At 44.7% G+C, this 20,466-nt stretch overlaps 1 protein-coding gene across 26 annotated transcripts in view; it reads left to right on the top strand.

Annotated features, from left to right (window-relative positions):
- MBNL1 (muscleblind like splicing regulator 1) overlaps positions 1 to 20,466 on the top strand; it is a 111,588-nt gene that overhangs the window by 31,973 nt on the left and 59,149 nt on the right. Inside the window, exon 1 of one of the 26 annotated variants that reach the window (XM_037406530.1) lies at positions 5,709 to 5,811. The exons of 22 other annotated variants lie outside the window; for them this stretch is intronic. Coding sequence is in view for 2 of the 4 variants with exons in the window: in XM_037406516.1 (XP_037262413.1) it covers positions 15,703 to 15,738 (36 nt within the window). In the remaining 2 variants the exon portion in view is untranslated. Of the gene's footprint in view, positions 1 to 5,708; positions 5,812 to 15,649; positions 15,739 to 15,788; positions 15,963 to 17,067; positions 17,379 to 20,466 lie in introns of those variants that run through there. 3 more of the 26 variants (XM_037406516.1, XM_037406529.1, XM_037406517.1) reach the window with 3 other exon arrangements.

The following is a 20,466-nucleotide window of genomic DNA, read 5'->3' as shown; positions in this document are numbered from 1 at the left end:
CAACAGGGCTCTTCCGCTTCCTTTTTTGTTGAAGGAGATAATTATCACCTCTGTAAAGAGCTGCAAGGTCCGCGGATAGTAACTTGGTAACAACACAGCATTATTACATTGCTTTAGAAATACTCCATGGAAAAGAGACTCTTCTGCCCATGTGAAGCCAGTGCAGCAGCAGAGCTGTAAGCTAGGAAATAATCTGCTATTTAAAAATACAGTGCTTACCAGATATGTTTACTTGTGTTCATGCTGGAAGGTTTACTTGTAGCTGAGGTGCTGTGTGCTGGCTCCCAGGGGATCCACTGGGTTCCCTTGCTGTAGGCTGGGGAACAGGGCTGGGGTGGGGAACGCTGCTGCTGCTGCTGCTGCTGGAGCCGGGAGACCTGCTCGCTGAGTGGGCCTTCACATGTGTTTGTCAGCTGGCTCCTGAGCTTTTTTTTTATTTATTTATTTTTTTAAATTATTATTATTATTAAAGTAGCTTCTATAATGTATGAGTACTTCTGGTAAACAGAAAATGGAATGCATCCCTTCACTGAATTCCCCGTCCAGTCCACATAGTGGAAAAGCAGTTGCTCAGGTTTTTGTTTTGTTTCAGATCTTTGGCAATCTCTGTGTGTGAAGCTAAACAAGCTCTAGTTACTTGATTAAGTTTTCTGCAATATCAGAAACCGTAGATGTTATGCAGAAACAGTTTAGGGAGATGTTGTACCAGATTTGTCTGGACCCTGTAATGTCAGCTGATAGTTTACCAAAGAAAAAGAAAATGTCTTTGTTTAGGATATTCAAAAGTAATTTTTAATATTTCAGTAATTCGGTGTGGATATAATGTCCTTACTGTATACTAAAATAGTACTACACCTACACGTTTACCTCATTATTAAGGTACTTGGTTTCTTATAACTCTGTGTAACATTAGTGTTTACCAAACAGCTGCTATTGCATTGTCTCTTGGACGTAAGACTGATATTTAGTCACTGAATTTTTCTTTACAAACTGTGAATGCATCTTTCGCTTATAGCATTCCCAAGGATTCCTGTGTCTTGGAAAAATGCTTTATATTAGCTGACATCAGACAGGTGTGTGGTAGTGCTGCAGAGAGCTGCAGCCCCCGGTAGGAATACTTGCTCATGAGCTGGAGATGGCCGGTGTGTTCTGCTATATTTAGAGCATAAACAGGCAAAGCAAACACTTTCTGAGGGGACCCCGTGAAATGGCAGTACCCTTCAGCTCTGCCGAGCCAGACTTTGGCCTCCGTCCCAGGTGTCCTCCGCGGGTGTTGTGCAGGGACAGCATGCAGCCAGCCTCAAGCAGACACAGCTCCCCTGATCTGCTCATAGGAGGTAAAAATAGATTTCAGAAGTGCGTTTTTCAGCTTTGATAAAGTATTTCCACCCTGCCCCCTGTGAAATGAAAGCAAAACCAATGTGTGTAGGTCTGAAGCAAAAAAAGAGGGGCATTTACAGCCAAGGATCTCTGCTCCATGTTGTGTTGCTGCCTGTGGGTGCCATTGCTGGCGTTCGCAAGGGCTGCTATGGAGCTGTGGCACTGCAGCGTTCATCCCTGGACACGTGTCATTTGTTGGGAAACATGTCCTGTGTGTGCACCTTACGGGTTCTTTCTTCATCCTGAATTGGTAACAAGCAGCAGTTGTTATGTGTTAATTAGGAGCGTGGGGGAGAAGGAGGAAGACATGTACATTTCTGTGACAGTGGCAAGGTAGTGCAAGAAGGAGGTCAGGGCCATGTCAATCAGCAAGATTTTATCATTTTGCTGTTGAATACCCTGCTTCATAATTAGTTCGAACTGGAATCTGCAGGACTGTCCTGAGGGTAGCGCGTTAATCAAGATAAATGCATCTGGGATAATCTAGCCCTTAGATATTAGTAGGATAATTTTAAAACAAGAATGATTATGTAGTGTATTCAAATTGTGCGCTTGAGTGGCTGAGTCAGCTCCAGTTCTGGCTCTGCGTTGTTTAAATGCCGTAGGATTTTTTTCCTAAATTTGGATGCCTAAAAGCCTGTTAAACTGTCTACAGCAAAAATAAGCTCTTGAGTTCCTAAATCAGGATGCAACAGAAATTAGACTTTTAGCATTTTTCTTTTTTCTTTTTTTTTCCCCCCCTTGGATAAATATGCTGAAGTAGAATTCATTTTTGAAATTACATTAGCTTCATCAGATGTTCCGATAGATGAGTCATCTGATGTTTCCTGAAAACTGAGATAACAATGTCTTAACAATGGGGAGATGGATGTCAAATGCAAATCTTGTGGGAGGCTGCGGATGCGCCGAGGACACCCCATCAGCCTGGCTGTAGTTTGTGCGTGCCACGTCCTTTGGCTGCCACATCATCTTTCCTAGTTTTTTGAAAGTATAAAGACAGTGAGGAAGAAAGCAAGGAGGGGGTTACGAGGACTCAAGACTGTTTTTCCTGTGGTGCTGCCCAGTTGTGGTCAGCACTGCTGTTAGCTGGTACTTCTCCACTGCAGGCAGTGGGCTTTGTGCAGGATGGAAGCTGTTGTGATCCATAACGTGCCAGTTCTAACTGATCAGAACTTCATATGATTTCAGCAGCCTTGGTAAACACGGCAGGATTTGGTCTGAATCAGTTTATCCTCTTGGAGCTAACATCCACTATGGGCACTGAAAGTTTCAAATAAATTTTCGCTCTCTTCAGTTATGCTTCTGCTAAGGCAGCTACTTCATGCTCGACTGGATGTCCCAGTGAAGTGTAAAAGCTTTTTCCTGCTCTTCCTTCAGCATCTGAAAAGTCTTGGAACACTCACGTTTCTCTGCTTTTTTGAAATTCTAAGAAAAAGGCAGAGACTACTAGTTCAGGTCTTTACACTGATGACATCTGAGCTTGAAGCTCTGGTGCCTTGTGTATAAAATCCACCAGTATGTAGTATGTTAGTATTTTACCTACTTTTGAAGAAGTATTTTAAAAATGAAACTCATGAACTCTGTAAAAGTGACATGCCATTTTTTACCAAGAAACCTTAAAAAAATATAAATGCATTATTATTATTATTATTGGTGAACTTGGCGAGCAGCTTATTTCTGCCACCTCAGAGATGTAACTGTTAATTGTTCATATCTTTCTGCTTCATCACTGCTTCAAAAAATAATGATTTTTTTTTTGACTTGTCATTCCCGTTTGTGTTATACTTACCTAAGGGTGCAGAATAAGGATGTTATTTATTTTAATACCACAAAAAGAAAAACACAGGAAGTGTATTTCATTAATAATGTGAGAATGGCAGATCATTGGCTCTATCTCTCCTTTAATGAAGGCAGGAGAGAAAAATACAGAAACGTAGTTACAGAGCAGGTGACTGTTCAGTAATGCTAACTTTGTGGTATGTGGCATCGCATGAGTGCCTGGCAGTAACGGCATTCAGGGTGCAGAGGTGAGATTCAGCTCAGGGGCTGGGAGGCAGATGGACACATGTCTGATTCCAAGGAAACTTGTAAAGCAGTAACCCTTGGAAAAAAATGAAGATATAAGTAGAGTTCAAATTCCTGAGACGTGATTTGCCATTTTTCTCCTCTTCAGCCTGTGCGTTTGCCAGTAGGCTGAGCTCCAGAAGAAGAAGAAGCAAAAGGAAAGGGGCAAATACATTGGGAAAATGGTGCAATTGTTAGGCCGAATGGCAAATAGTCCATTAAAAAAACAATCAAACCCATGCATGTTCCTCTGTGGGAACATAAATGGCATTTTGAAATCTTACTAGATATTCAGACAGAAGAGTTATGGCTCACTGTGGTGTTCGGAGTCCATATTATAGATTCATCTCTACATCTGCAGGAAGAAATTAAAAAAAATGTAAAAAATTGCATTGCAGCATTTGTACTGTCATTTTTCTAGAGGCTGTACATAATAGAAACCAGCGTGGGTTTACAGTTAGGAACTCTGCTGTTAGGAACTCTGCTGGGTGCAGTCAAAATCAGTAAAATTCTGAACTAATTTGTGGGGAAAATATGAAGAGGTATAAAATAAGAAAACCTTGTGTCAAGAATATTCAGTCATTTGTTCCAAGTCTTCAAATGAGTGGTCAGAAGCGGCCTCTGAGGCCTCTTTCCTTCCTGGGGTGACCCCGAGTCTCTGTTTTTCTAAATACAGATGCCTTGTTGCCAGGGTTCACTCTGAAATTTTTTGGAAGCAACAATTACATTCAAGACTGAATGATCACATCTGGGTTTTGACTTTGGAGAAGCATTAATGTTTCTTCGTTGGGACTGTATAGCCTTGTTAGCCCAACTGGATGCCATTTAGGAAATACAGCCCTGGGAGCTGCTTAGAAGTCTGTGCTTCATGTCAGGAATAGCGAAGCTCCATGTCGGAGCTTCTAGCATCTGAGCATGAGACATCTTCTCTAGGAGACCGGCCAAAGCCAAGGCAAGCCTGCAGCTCTGCACCAATTCGGTCAGATTCAGAGTGCCCTGTTACAAGAAAAAAACAGTATTGTTTTGGGGTGGGTTAGTAAATGGCACCTTCTTAATCCTCACTCTGTTTTCTTGTGCTTCCTTCCATGCAGTGTTGTTTTTCCCTATGGATCGGTGGTAGGTGTGTGGGGCTGGGATCAGTGGAGAGCCGAGCACGTGCTCACCCCGTTCTGCCGCAGCGGTTCTCACCCTGGGAACCAGCTCCTGGCACTGGCCCGGCACTGGCCTGCTGCTGCTGGGGGTCTGCACTTGGGGTGGGGGGTGGGGGGCAGCAGTGCCCCGTGCTCAAGCACAGGCTTGGGGTAGGGAGGGCTTTGATGAAGAGCAATTAAAAAGTATTCCTATGTATTGTATGTCTTTGCTCTGCTCTGTGTTGCTTTTGAAGGGAACAAAAGGGAGAAAGCAGAGTCTGGTGCTGGCTGAAGCATCTTCATAGGGCGGGGGTGTGTGTGTGGGGAGCACTGCCTGTGGCATCAGGTCAGCTCTCCCGCTTTGAGGACCAGGATCTCAGACTGTGCAATTTCAGGGAAACTAATTGCTTGATTTTGTCCACTGATTGCCTTGCTGTGTGTTTCCTCCCAGCGGGCTTGTGTTACATGGCTTGGGGGAAATAAGAAGGTGATCTTTTCAGTCTTTAAAGGATATGAAGCCATCTCACTGAGTCTCCGTCTTGCTGGAGTGCTAATTGGCGTGCTTGCTGGCAGCCTTGATCACAAGGGACTGGACTTCTACAGGTGAATCTGCCAGCAGGCGGCACAGTGGCAGCTGATCCCTGCTCGCCTGACTCTGTGAGCCTCACGCTGTGGCTCAGGGATCCAGGCTTTTCTTCATTCAGGGCTGCATCAACAGCACTTAGATTAGTCCCTGTATAAAATAACTAAAGAGATGCTTTTATTCTGATCCCGAGTTCTCTTTCCTGAATTTGCATAGTGCCACTAGAAGGATTACTGGACTGAAATAAGATTTGAGTAAACACTGAATTGTCAGGTACTGAAACACAGGATTATGCAAATAGTAAAACCTTTTTGGAGTTCATATTTGAGTTTATTGAAATACTTAGGACATCCCCTTTGTTAGGGAATGTTAATTATTTAACTGACACAGAACACCTGTTTATGTAGTTGGAAGCAACTTCAGCGTTTTGATCAAACGGAGAAAAATACTAAGATCTGATGAAGTGGATTTTTAAAGAAGAATAATAAATCCAGCTACTTCATTTGCAGGTTGTAGTGATGTTGGAGTGCTTCACACCAGCAATGGCAAGCTGAGCTCCTACTGCATTAGTAGCAGCAATGCAGGAGACCTTCGAAGGAGCTCTGCTTCATGTGAATCACCAGAAACTGTGCTGGGAACATAGTGCATACCCAGGTAATGCCAGTTTGAGCTGCAGAAGCTCTGCCACATCCCCGGTGGGAGCTGACCCTGGGACCCCCCCGCAAGGGTAGGGGGCTGGCAGGGTCACAGCAGAATGGTCTGGTGTGTGCCTCCTGCCAAGCCAGGGCTGTTACCTGTCCGCAGTTGGGCAGTGGCGTTCCCTGAGGGCAGCGGTAGAGCAGCAGTGATGAGTGCCTTCACGGGCATTGCCCCCCAGGGTGTCCGCGTGTCTGACCTGCAGCTGAGGTCTGCTCCATTACAGAGAAACAGAGCTGCGTTGTGTGGGCACTGCCTGGAGAAGCAGCATCCCTGCTTCAAGCTGAGTAGAGGCATTCCTGGATATAGCAGAGACATTGGTGTCATAAACAGGGTCTGTTTCCTCGGACTGCATTTTTTTATATCCCAGTCACTGCATAGACTTCCTGATTGATAAAAGTGCTGAACTCAGCAGCCTTTTGTACACCTTGACTGCCAGCTCTCAACCCTGGAGATCCTGAAAAGTTATCTTGCTTTTCAGAAATGGGATACTGGGAGCACAGGTGCTGTTCCAGTGGGAAAATGCTGATGCTTCAGAAGTTTGCTCAAAGGCTGCTTAAGAGTGGTGGTGCTTTAGCAGGAGGGTTTCAAGGGGCTGGATGGGATAGCGGGTTTGGATTGAGCTTCCTTCTCGAGAGCACTTCAAGTCCTGTCAAGTTCCTGGAAAGACTCTCTTCAGCTCCAGATTCCTCTGGACCATTTCTAACTTGGCGAAATAGTACAGAGAGTTAGCAAAAAAAGATGAAAATACTATTTGAAGAAAGGAGCATTTTTTAAGGAACCAAAGCTATTTACTTTTTCTCGGCAGGATTTAACTGAATTTGAATGGGACAGTTTCCAGGCTTAAATATAAACATAAGTAGTTGTGAGATTGAGATTTAAATTTGAAAAAGAGGAATGGCGGAGTTTGGAAATTGTCCTTCATGTATGTGCACACTGTCCATCCTGCCATGCCAGCTGCATGGGAAGGCACATGTCCTTATGTGCCCAAGGGGCCAGGAAGCAGCTGGTGTAGAGAGGGGGCTGTGAGGAGGTGGGTGGTCCTCAGGCCACCTCTCTTGGGGAAATGCCTGTGGGACCCATAGGAGCAAGTGCTCTGTTGAACCTGAGAACATGGCAGTTCATGGCTGGGGCAGATCATGGGCAAGAGTCAGCTCTGGTACAAGGGTGTCCACAGTGTACCTGGGGAGCAAGATTGTTCATTTGTGGACACGCTGAAAAAAACCCCACAATCCAGGAGTAGCCAGGCAGACCCAGGGTAGCTGCAGATATAGTAGGTAACCACGACTTTGCAGGAGTAAAGGTGATTGTTTTATGCTCTTCTTAAGTCTTTCATTCTCCTGATCATGGGTTGAGTTGCTATCAGAGGGAAGCACCCACCTGTGGAGCTTCAGGAACATCAGAAACCCTATGGCATTTTAGCCCCTAGCAATGTTAATGTTGCTTCAATTCCCAGCTTTTCCAGTGTTGTTTTCCCTTTCCCTGTCCTTTCTCTAGATGTGCGTCCTTTTAACAGCATCCTCAGTCTTGAAAGCATAAATACAAGCTGATCATAAACATTACAGGATTAAGATTGCAGGAAGACACAAGAGTGAATTAATTGCTTTACACGTGCTGGAGAGAAATCTAAGGAATAACCATGTGTAACAGTGTGCAAGTGAGCAAGCAGAGTTCCATGATGTATTTGTAACAGCGGTTACACTCTGGGAACACAGAGTGATAATCCATTGCAGAAGTGTATTTCTTTATCCTGACACAGGGATTCAGTTGAAAATCCTGTGCAATTTTGGTGCTAGTTTTTCTATACAGGGCAAGGAAGAGGTTGCACTTTTATTTGAGCTAGAGCTCTTTCCACCCTTGACTGGCCCATGGAGAGGTTTTCACTTCACAAGAGCCTGGCAGATTTTTAGCTGCATGTGGTAGCTAGCATAGCAGTGTCAAGAACAGTGCACGTTTTTTCTTTGTTTGTTAATACAGGAACAAGAGAATGCACATTTAACTGAAGCCTTTTGAAAACAACAGACAGAATGAAATGTTTTCTGGGACCTTGGCAATCGCTATACACTGACATTGATGAAGCAAATACCTGGACAAAAAAAAAAAAATTACTTGGTCCTGCTGTTAAGAGCAGAATTCAGCCATTGGTGTGCAGCAGCTTGGAGCGCGTTGTACAGCTGGAGACGGCGAGCTGAAGCTGGACAGGCTGCTGGCTCTTTTATCAATTCCCATTTTCTACAGTGGAATTGGGATTTAGAGCCAGCTTTTGATGGTAAATTGTGCCTGTAATCCAGCTTTCTGGTGGTAGGGCGTGCTGAAAAGATGATTCACATTAACATAACCTTGCTTGTCCAGTACCGTGGTAAAATCTTCCCTGCAGTGAGCTGAGCTAAGCAACAGCTCGGATTTATGCAGTGACTAACTGAATGAAAATGCAGGCAAGTTAGGAAAAACCCAGATTGGGCAAACTGAATGACTAAAGATTTCACACTCAAACTAGATGTTCCTCCGCAGAAACAGAAGAGTCAGTTCTTTGTATCTGTTAGGTTAATATTTATTCCTTTTCTTTATTGAACACTAGGGCTGCATCTCGTGTTTTATGGAGCAGAATAATACCTCCCTTGCACAAGACATGTAGGTAATAGATGGATGGATACACATGGATATATGTGGTAGCTTTATTTCAAAGTAGAGTACATTAAAATGGGAAGGTTTTTTTGATAGTGGAGCACAAGGAATTGTTTCATAGAAAAAAAAGTAATTTGTGATTTAAATATTTCCAGTTGATGCTAGGGAGGCTTGCAATGGGCAGGTTCTCACCTGGCCCAGAGTTTGTTGCACAGAAGTGAATGTGTGTAGAACTGCAAACTGGCAAAATATACTGCAGCAAAAGAGTAAAGGCACACTAACCAGAACTAGATGTTTTAATGTTTTTCTGAGGCTAGACTGAACAGGAGGAAAAAAGGGATTTTTAGAACAGTAGTACCATGCAGCTTCAGTTAAAACTGGCTTTTCTGGAAATTATTATGGACTCTTGAGAGAACGAGAGTATCCAGCCTGTAAAGTCAACTCAGCTTTTCGTTACTTTGAAAGTGAAGCTGTCTGCGCTTCCCAATGGTACTAGCAAAAGTAGTATCAGTATAGGATTGGACAGTAGTTTTAAATATTGCTGCAAGAAGTGTTTAGAAGTATTTTTACTTCTAACAGCTACATACTTGTAACAGCATATTTGCAAGTTATATCTTAATGTGCAAGCAGAGCAGTGAATGCACGGATGTCATTTCTACACTCTCACCTGTGAAAGTGTGGAATATATGGAGCAAGATTTGTGCTCAGGGGAGATAAATTTGCAAGGAAGCTTACTGATCTCTTTAGGAAGAATAAACCTGAAGGCATCTTAAAAATGTGATAATGTTGGTGAGAAATTAACTTTTCTGCATGCAACTGTTAAATAAGCCTCATGGCAACAAATCAACTACAGTATGTGTTAAGTATAAGGAAGTTGACGCGCTAAGCAAAGACCATTTTCAAAACATAGAAGGAGGTATTTATTACTCAAGGACTGAAACAAAGTGGGAGCAGGAGAGCAAGGCAGAAGCGCAGCTGGTGCCACGCGGCAGCCTGGGCAGTGGGATCTGTCAGCTGGCGCAGGGTGAGATAAGCCCCCTGTATTATGGCCTCTGGACTTGGACTTGGCCCCTGGTGTGGCTGCCAGCTCGACCCGTGCTTCCAGAGACAGCCAGCAATTGCCTTGCTCTCAGGAGCAGTTGTGGCAGACTCAGTCAGCCCAGGTAAATGGATTTGAGAAGTGTTAAATGGCAACCCAGTAAGATGCAGTGCGCCAAACTGGCCATTTGCTAACACAGTGAGAGGACCTATCTGAAGCATCGTGAGTAAAACTGAAGGGAGCGAAGTAGAAACACGTGTAATCATATATTTAGTTGTTTATTTTAAATCACCAGTTTTCCCTAGTGACTTGAAAGAGAGAAGAATGGGTGGTATCACATAAACTGGAAAATAAGACAAGCCGTACAAATAGTCCGCATAATTTTTCAGAAATCTAGATAGGTACATGAGGGAGAAGGGCAGTGTTTATAGATAAAAGGAAATGTAAATGCCTGCACAGTGTGATGCGGCTGATTTTTGTTTGTGATACAGCTACTTGTATCATTAAAATAAATGAATTGGCAAAGGTAAGAATGCCATTGTGAGAAGGTAGAAATACCAGCTTCTTGGCAACTGTATTGGGTTTAGTAGATCATGGATTGCTGTGTTTAAAGCTTTCTGGGAACATTACTTGCCTAAAACCTGGAAATTGACTGAAATAAGCTTAAATTGTACAGAGTCAAAGTCTGGTTTATATACTCTGCCTTCTTCAGAGGCCTCGCAGCGATTCCTGTTACCTTGCAATCATTTAGCTGCCCTCAGTCATGTTTCTGGGAAGCAGGGCCTTGCAGCCTGCAGGCAGTGTTCAGCCTGTTGGAGATGCTAGTCACAGCTGTGGCTGGAGAGGGATCCCTCAGTTACTTGTCAGAGCTGACAACTAACTGCCTTTGCCTGCAGTTGATACCAGTAAGAGGCATTAATCACAGTAGCTGAAAATGATTAAGATTTTTTTTTTTTTATGTGCCTGGTTATGTTGAATAGAGCTGAGTGTTCCAAAGTGCAAGTTGTATGCAGTGTTGCTCATTTTACTTTTAAAAGTTTTGAATCATGCAGATAGTTAATTCAAATGCTGATTTTAAAAAATCCAGAAAAAAAACTGACTGGGAAATTATTTCTCATTTGATTTTAAAAACTCCTTGAGGTAAAATAAAATTAGTCATTGCAGGTATAAATTGATACAGGTTCTTTACATTGAAGTAAATGATTCTTCCTAAGGAGAGGTGCCAGTTGTACTGGTCAAGGTTCAGAATACCAGAATTTCTCTCTGCTTTTTTATATCACATCTACGTGAACTATAGATGCCTTTATTTTATACTTAGGGGGGGAAAAAAAAGGATAAATAGAAAGAAACTTTATTATAAATTCAAATATCTTGTACCAAAATGATCTGGAACAGATACATGAAGTGATTAATCATAATTAACATTTATTTAACTATCATCATGTTGCTGACCCTGCTTAGGACCTGGTCAGGAGTGCGAGTGGCAGGGTGGCTCATTTCCCCTCATCACCCAGGTTCGTTAGGGCAGCGTCCGCTCAGGCTATGGGCTGTGTGTGCAGGTGGCCCAGCACCATTGTCCTGCAGGTGCTGAGTGCTGCTGCAGTGCCCCGGGGTCCGCGTTTGCTTAACTCTCTGGGGTAACTTGCCCATAAGTGTTTTTCAAGTACATGAAGACTGGCAGGATGGGACCCGTGAATGTAGATGAACAGAATGAGTTAGTTTCTTTGAAAATATGTACAACTGTGTATAGAAGGATAGATACCGTTTTAGTTGCTGCATGCAGGATTATAAATGCAGCTACTGCACTTATTCCTTTTTTTTTTAAATCAGTCTTTTGTTAATTTCATTCTACTTAGTGTACAAGAAATTTAAACACATTTCTTAGGTCTATTTTTATTTGCTTTGGTGCATTAAAGATGTATTTTTGCAGGAAATTCTGTAAGGAGGGGTTAGTTGGTTTGTTTTAATTCAAGGCTGGAAGAACAAAGGCGTTCAGGTGCTAAAATGTTTGTGTTACCATTTCCAGCTAAGGAACCAGTACATTGTTAAAGCCTTTTTGCCTTGTTTTTTACAATACATTTGGCTGAAATAGGTGAAACATAGGTGAAAGCAGATGGTGTATATGTATATTGGGTTTTGGAGGAGAGCTGGGGGATGGGAGGAGGAGCTGCTGCAGGGCTGAATGGGCCAGCCCGAAACCAGAGCAGACTGTGGGCTGGTCCCTCAACCCTTCTTTGCACGTGTATTTTCACTTCACATCTTGGAGGGAAGAAACCTGTTCAGGTGGAAAGCTGCAGCTATCCAGCGGGTGGCTGGCTCCAGCTGGTAGTGTTGGTGAGGTCTGATGTTCTCCACTTCACTGGGCAGGGTGCCAGGCAGCGCCTCGTAACGGTGGGACGGGTCCTCCTGCCCGTGAAGGCACCTTCATCTTGGTGGGGCAAGCGCGTGGAGATCGCTGCCCCGCTCCAGCCCCGCTGGGCGCAACCTGTGCGTGCAGCAGAAGCCGGGTGGCTGCGGCTATGGCTGCGGGAGGCACGGCCCTCTGCCACGCCAGCCACCTGGCCGGCACTGCGGGTGGGCACTGTGTGGGCTGGGGGAGCATCGCCGCCGCCCCGCGTGGGGCTGGGGCTGGTGTACCCCGCACTGTGGTAAGTCATGGCACCCTTAGCTTCCTAGCTCTGCCCCTCTGGTGTGGGGGGCTGCGTGGGGGCTGGGTCTGCGCCACGGTTGAGGGCCTGAGCAGAGTGTGGACTGTGGGGCGGGGGCCAGGCTCAGCCCCCCCTTCCCCACCGAGCCCGGCCCTGGGGAAGGCGCTTGCAGCTGGGATGGCACAGGTGAGAGGGCATCTTCAAGGCACACATTCACACACGGGGGGGAGTGAAAAAGAAAGTAGTCAAAGGGGAAGAGGAGGTGACGACCACGGGTGTTCTTCAGTTGACAGAAATTAAATGTGTGAGGAGGCGATTTAATCTCTGACTAGAAAAGAAGACAAAGCAGAAGAAAGAAAGAAATTAAAAGGAGAGACAGAAGACAGAAAAAAGGGTGAGGTTAAAGGGGGTCAGGTGCTGTCATGCAACCTGAAAGATACCAAAGGAGAATGGACTGTTTTAGAAGCATGAGCAGGCAGAAGGGGAAGAGGAAGACAGAGGAAAACACCAGAGATGTCGAGAACTAAACCGTTCAGGGCAGTGCATGGGCTGGATATAGCATACAGAAAGGCTCTGAAATTCCCTGAGAAAATGCATTTGCTCTCAGTTTCTGCCAGCTCTTTGCAAGGCAGTTTTTGTAACTAGTTGCAAGCATGGTTACTGGTGTGATCTTAAATATATCTGAGAAGAAAACTAATGCTTATTGATGGATTTTTTATTTTTTTTTTTAATATGGAAGAGGGTAAACCTAATTTTGCCTTGTTGGAAACTTTTAACACTTGGCTTGAAAATGTTAAAAGGCACTGAAAATACAAAGGGAGGCAGAGGCCACCTCTTAATGTTTGGGGCCATCAGCTGAGATATTTTTAATATCTGTAACTATGTAAAATATTTTTACATGGTGCTTGTCACACCATGTAACATTTATTATTAGATGTTTCTGATGATTTTACATGTGTAAATGCTTAAGTGGTTAACTACTGAAAAAGTGGATACAGTGGAAGTTTAAAGTTACTTGTTACAAAGCTTTCAACTGTTTTACTCTGCAATATGTGCGTGTGTATATACACCACACTGTATACTGTTTGTATATATGTGCTCAGTATATACCATATATAATATGTGTCTGTATGTATATGAACATCAGAGGTTAATGACAGAAAACACCACAAAGCAAGGTTCACTGACATCGGGTGGGGAACAGGAGGTGTGAATTTCTAGAGCTGTGTTGGTTTTGGGGTTTTCCTGGGGCTGATGGCTGTGGGTGTGCAGTGTGGGGAGACCCTGTGCTAGCAGGAGCAGCTTCCAGGAGATGCTCCTTTCTTGTTGCTCCAGGGTGGCTGTGCGCGCCCTGGTGCTTCCAGTGCCGCCTGCGAGGGAGCCCGGCTTCCCACTGCAGGGGCTGAGCTGCTTCCCGGCCCTGCTTATGCACCATGGCTCTTACCATTTGTGTGAAGCCAACTGGCTTTATATCCAGGTAAACACTGCTTCACATTTCTTGAAAGGATCATGAAATTTAAGTAAGTCTGTTATCAAAATTGCTCTGAGGTTCCAGCAATGGGTTTGGATTCTGATGAAAGCGTTTGGCACCCAGGCATGGAAAGGTGGTGTTCTTCATTAATTAGCTGCAAGCAGACAGTCTTTTAGTACCTAGGAGCAGGCACGTGCTTGTGTGTGTGCATATGCATGTCAGCAATAGTTATTTGTAATACCTGTGTTGTGTTTTGGCAGAATGTAGATAACAAGAGCTATTCCAACTGTTACATGATTTACTAATCATAGTGCCTGGCTTTCTTAATCTGGCGTGCTATCTATCTATATTAGGTATAGTTTTGTAAGTCAGGATGTTTTTCAAAATGCTTCTGTACTTGCTTTCTTTTTGGCATCAGTTGAGTAGTGTGCAGGAAACCAACAGAGAGCTCCCCCCAGAACACGTGGGTGAAAGGCAGGGGAAGTGCTCTCAGTACCTTTAACAGCAGCAGGGCTTTGAGGTAAGGATAGAGTTTCGTTCCCTCCAAAGACATGAGGGAAACACCAAGTGACCTGAGTAGGATTAGACACCCACTGGCCTTTTTTCTGCCTGAGTGATAAAACTTAAAGATTTAGCTAAGTACAGGAAATGCAGCAGATGAACTATTTTTTTAGTTTCTTTTAAACACCCGTCTTAAACTCTTGATTGGCAAAAATCTGTAAATAAAACTTTTATGGTGAAGTATTTGAAACATAAAAAAAAACACTTTTGGAAAAAGAAAATATGCACAAAAGGTAAGACGCAGTCAGTGTTTTCCTTTCACACCCCACTGCAAGATATCCCCTTCTTCGTTTGAGTTGAGGTGGGGAAAAAGCAGTGTCTCCAACAGGCTGGGATGGGCTGGACAAGTGTCGCTTGCTGGTGGCACTGTGGGGTGCCACAGTGGCAATGGCAGCCCACTGTAATTCAGACTGCTTGGAGTGATGCTGGGTGTTTAGGTCAGTGCCCCAGTACAGCTCTTCCTGTGCGTGGCTGTTTGGTGCTGCAGGTCTGCTGGACTGACAGACAAGTCTGCTGAAATCGTACAGAACTGATGGCTGCAGTGTGGGTGGAAAACGCAGATGTAGCAAGCCCACTGCACTCCAGGTAAATCAGGGTAGTGTTCAAACCAGATCACTGAGCTCCCTGCTATAAGCCAGTCTCGCCTTGCAGTCAGTCTCATGTACCTGCTGTTATTCAAAGGGGGAAAAAAGACCCTGAAGGCAATTTGATTTTGATTTCTATTTATGATGTTCTCCCCTGTTAACTGCACTGATTTGAAAAATAGCTGAACTTGGCATTGATCTATTTTATTTCACATTACAATTGTTAAAAATTAAACTTTATGATGTAAATTACATCATCAAAATGACTTTCTCAGTTTTACACTTTATCTGCTGCTGATTCCAGCAGGGCTCCGGAGCTGAAATGTCCCTTTCCTGACTTTTTTCTGTCTCTGCATTTATGTGTTCTGATAAAGTTATGGTTGGCTGTGGTGAGTTTCCTTAGTTTATACATAGGTATTACTGCTGCATGTATTTTTTCAGTGCATCAATGGTTTGGTTTTAATACTTTCTGAAAAGTAAACATTTTCCTAATTTAGTTTTCCCTATATGTTGCTTGAGACCGGAGAGCACTGCTGTCACTCTTTGGGAAGGTGTGACAGTGACACCTTCCTAACACCCCAGAGCTGCCTCGTGGTGTGAACTGGCAGAGTGATGCTGTAGGGCATTGCTGCTAAGATTTAGCAGGACTACACAGCCCTCGGCCTTTAGAATGCTGCGTGGTGTGTGGCTGCTTGGTGTGGCATTGGGGAGGGGGTGCAGACTGGCACCCTTGCCGGGGACATAAACAGGCATTTCCCTTGGGCTGGGAGGCTGGTAATTTGGGAGGACAGAATTGTTATCTTGGTGATACACCCCGTGACCCTGGCTGTGGCGAGGAGATAAAGTGGCCATGAATCATAGGGGCGGCATCCTTAGACACCAGCCATTTCGCCCCATGTCACTTGAATCCTTGGCCTTGCTATGGATTATTTCAGCAACTGCAGCAACTGGTGCCAGGTGACTCCTCCACGTTGTTTTCAGGCTGCTGTGTTTTGTGCATTGACTTCGGTTTAGTATGTAAAAAGGAGACTTCAGCAGCTGAAAGGGCCTTTTGTAAATTAAGAAGTTTCTTTGTGCTTGAACAAATTAAAAATAACAGTTGCTAAAAATACACCCATATTTAATTTTTAAAATTTGGAAAGCATTGATGGATCTTGTTGTTTTCTGGAGCACAGCAAAAGGTCAGTTGTCCAGCACCATCCGTAGTTGCTTCATTCTTTTCTCTCCATTCTTTTTAAATGACAAGTAGTTGAATGTTATTAAGTGACTGTGTAAGTGCTGATCGCCTGACAAATTACTGAGTTCAACTTTTGCTCCTTTTTTTAAAACATGTCTTAGCCCTTCACTGCTGAGAAAGACAGGGTTTTCCACTGGTGGTGATATTGCTGTGTCGCTTTGAGTGCTCGGATGGCTGCTGAGAGCTGGGACCCCTGTTCCCAGACAGGAGCACTCCACGTGGAGCAGTTGCTGGAGGACAGGGGACTCTCTTTAAGGGCCTGCCTGATACAAGTTCAGATACTGTTGATAGGACTGAGTCTGGGAGGCATCAGCAGTGAGGGTCCTTGCTCTCTGACCTTGCTCTAATTACAATGAAACTTGAGGAGGAGGAAGGTGGTAGATGGTGTGACAGCGCCTGGAACAGCAGTGGGAGCAGCCATGGGCAGCAATGCCAGGTCTCCCTCCAGCCATCTTCCTCCTTCGTTCTCATCTTGACTTCCGGTCCCATCTCTCCTACACCCTCCTCTTCTCCATCCTCCACCTGTTTCTGTGGCAGGAATGGATGTGCTCCAGCTGTCACTCTTGGAGTGGGAAAACTAATTTTGCCAGTACTGCTGAGAAGCCTGACATTAAGTGGCTTCATCCATGTGGAGGAAGAGGAGGGAGGTGTGTGCTGGTAAAGACGTCTCTTGCCCTTTGCCACCGCCCTTGGAGGTGCCACAGTGGAGCAGGATGTGAGCACTAGGGCAGTGCAGGGGCAGCACCGGCTTTTGGGACTCATGCATCTCTGGATCCCATGAAGTATCTTCCTGGGGCCTTTGGGGCTTGGCAGTAGTGGTGGGTGAAGCTTTCAGCTTGAACTTGTTTTATTGTGGGGGGGTTATAGTGTGGAAAGTACTCATTTGCTATTTCACTTCTTTCTTGGTTTACTACTTTTGAGAGTCAGTCTGGTTTCACTTAAAAAAAAAAAAGTTAGGGAAAAGAGGGGAATTTAATGGTGGTTTTATTTCCCTTTAACACTCAGAAATGAGTTCTTTCCTCTCTTGTAGATCTGTGTGAAGTATATTAGAGGAGAACTTAGACTCTTGAAGAGCAAACACCTGTAATGCAGCCCTCCAGCCCAGCCCTGAAGCCAATGCTGTCATCTCTGAGACTTGATTCTGCCTTGCACATGCTGAACTTAGGGAAAAAGTGCTTCTCCAATGAGATCATGATGCATTGGTCTTCCTACTGAATGTTACTTTTTGTTTCATCAGTTCAATTGGCTCCTACACATGGAAAATTTTTAATTTCCCACCAGCGATGTGGCTGCACACTTCAAGCGAGAGCATTCAAGTATTCAGGTCATAGGCATGTTTTTGAGCTCATACACACTACAGGTAATATCTGCAGAGGCTGTATTTTCTTTTTCTCAGTGTATATGGGAAAGGTAGCACGACTGTTGAAATGTCTTACAATGAACTTCAACTGCCATTAGTACAAATGCCACTTCCTACAGCAAGATTGCTTCTGTAAAACAAATACTCCCCCCACTCTTTCACCATTGCATTTGGGGTTTTGTACCTTGCTCCTGGTGGGTGGGACCCCCTGATCCTGGCCCAGGGCAGCCCACTGCTGCAGCCCTGGCACTGAAAGGACCTGGGAACTGCGCTTCCATCAGAGGAAAGCTGCTGCTTCTGTCTGCACAGCTTGTTTTTGTGACAGTACATTTCAATTGTCAGTGCCCATGTTAAAATAAACAATTAAAGGGAATTCTGACCACAAAGCAGTATTTTGCCGTATTTCATGATTATTTAAAGTTAGAAAAACAAATTCTGCCATATGTTTCCCATGAATTCATGTCCATTGACCTCCTCTATTCAACAGCTCAAGCGAAATAGCAAGGGCAGATTCACTCCTTTATTCCTTCAGAGCCCAGATGCTGTGCTCTGTAAGACTTACAGATGCTGGAAAACAGTTACTGCTGTGTGTACTTTCTGCTCCTCTAGTGTTATTGTCACATGTTTCATAAGCTTTTCTGAGTTATCATTGCCTTCTCCCCCAACTCCCCCCCCCAGTATGTGACTTTGACAGAGTTCAGCTTTTCAGGAATTGGTACTGAGTATTCATCCTGCATCCACGTTCCTGAGCATCCATGGGCTTTTACCTGAGTCTTATCCAACAGGAGCAATGCGTGTATCTGAATCATACCAGGGCTGCTGGTCAGTGCCAGGCCAGTGAGCAGGCTTCCCTTGGGAATGGACGGGGGATGTGGGATGTGCCTGTGGCCAAGGGGATGGACAGGCACCATCCCCAGCTGTGCCGAGAGCCCCCAGCCCACTCCTCAGTGCTGCTGCGGTGTGTGGGCTGCATGTCACTAACACTGTCTGGGGCCGTATGGAGCCCCAGCTCCTCCTGTGAGAACTATCGGACTTGTTCTAGCAGTGCGCATCTGTGCTATGTGTGTATGTATGTATTTGCTCTAACAAGGGGTTACATTGTTAAAGGTAAAACCTATACAGGGGGTTTAGATAGAAGGTAAAAGAGCTCCTGAGAGCAAGTGATGTTTTCTCATAGCCTTAATTATATTTGCACTGTGCTGGTACAGACAACGTAGATACTATCTTTATTTGCACATTGTAGCTTACAGTGGATCTTTTGTTCTGTCATTTTATTGTCATTTTGTTTTATGTAGAAAGTGAGCAAGGCTAAACCTCTAGTGTAAAAGCTAAAAGGGATACAAAGTGTGTGATTACAGCAGTGCTGCTTGTTAGATATGGTTTAATTAGTGCATACATCTATCATGCAGCTTTGTCTTTGTAAAATATCAATCTGCAATATCAGTGTTATGAGGCCTGGAAAGCACTTAGTGTGGGAAGTTATTCCTGAGCTGTATGAAAAAAAAGTGTCTGTGACCAATACAGGGCTTGTTGAGTCCAGCTTTGCGGCCAGGTCAGCAGCATCCTGCTATTCCCCTCTGCTTCAGGTGGTGCAGTACAGAGCCCTGAGCAAGAAATTCTTTGTTGGTATGGGTTGAAACTTGGAATTTTCATTAGTGTTTCCATGTCTCAGTATTAATGACTGTTTGATTGTATCATGGCATTGACAGTGGTGGAGCCAGATGTTGACCTGAGGGTGTGAAGGCTGAACACTGGACTGAGCCCGTGCCTTGGGCAGTATTTCATTATTGCATGGTGAGGGCAAGCCACAGCTGGCCACTGCAAATTAGGAATTAAACAAAACTTTACTTGTGGTATTGGGTGACCCCTCCAGAGCTGGGCAGAAACAGGCTGGGCTGGTGGACCCAGTGCCACATGGCTCAGCCATCCTGCTCCGTTGCCTGCTGAACCCCACTGTCTCATCCGTGGCTCTGCTGCTGTCCTGCACTGCCTGTGGCCAGGGAACTGCTTCCAGAGCTTTTGTGTGCTGCTGGCCAACCCTGGCTGTCCGGCTGGGATGGTACCAGCAACAGAGACCCAAAGGGGCCGGTGTCTGCAGCACTGCCCAGTCCTTTGGTCTGTGGAGGGCTACTGGGCGCCCACCACATGCCGTGAGCACAGACTGTGCATGGTGTGTGCTGGGTGGGGTTTGCAAAGGCAGTGCTGGCTCTGCTCTGCCAGCTTAGCCTAGGTGCCTCTTTGCCCTCTGCCTGCATGTCTGCAGGGCCGTGCCGTGGTGCTGGGCTTGTCCTGTGCTGGCCCAGGACACTGCAGCCATGCGTGCTCCACCTCACAGCCCTGCCACACTGTGCGTGGCATGTCTGCAGAGTGCATGTTTCTAACAAGGCAATGCAAGCCTTTCCCACCGTCCTCCTCTCATTCTTTTTGTTTTTCCATGTAGCTGTTCCACCACTTCAGGGTTGTGTTTGGGTTTGTTGTTTGGTTTTCTTCCTAAATAAAATGACAAGTGCATCCCAAAATATTTTGTGAAGCAGTGTTTTATGTGAGGTCTCACGTGTTGCTCCACTGCTTGGATTCGCTGGCCCAGGCCTCCAGCCATTCGCCCAGTTGCTTGATTTTGCCACAGCTGTGGTTATCCTGCAGGGACTGGAAGGTTGTTTATTTGGTTAGGGAGCTTTTATTGTGTCTTAGCACACACTTGCTAGGTAAAACAAACCTGATGTATCAGCCTTTATTTGCCCATGACACTTTTCCTTTGCTACCCTTGCTTGCTTAAACTTGTCATTAAAATATTTTTAACTGTCTGTTTTCCTCCCGATATCAAATAAAAAAACTGATTCTCTTTTTTTCCAAGGAGATCTAAATTACTTACCGACAGATGTAGTGATTTTTAAACCATAAACTTGGTTAAGTTTTTTTATTTCTCTGCTTCTGAACCGTTTCTTCATTACATCCTTTTCTTCCCTCATTTGCCTCAGAAGTAATCAAGCTTGTCTTCATTTTGGCATGGTTTGTTTGCTTTCTTTATCTAGCCTCTAATTATTTTAAATTGGTCTTTCTCTCTTCCTATGCATGCTTCTGCAGATGA

Source organism: Falco rusticolus, chromosome 13 (genome assembly GCF_015220075.1).
Source record: "Falco rusticolus isolate bFalRus1 chromosome 13, bFalRus1.pri, whole genome shotgun sequence".
In the NCBI taxonomy this organism is placed as follows: Eukaryota; Metazoa; Chordata; class Aves; order Falconiformes; family Falconidae; genus Falco; species Falco rusticolus.
This window is presented reverse-complemented; position numbering and strand designations above follow the sequence as displayed.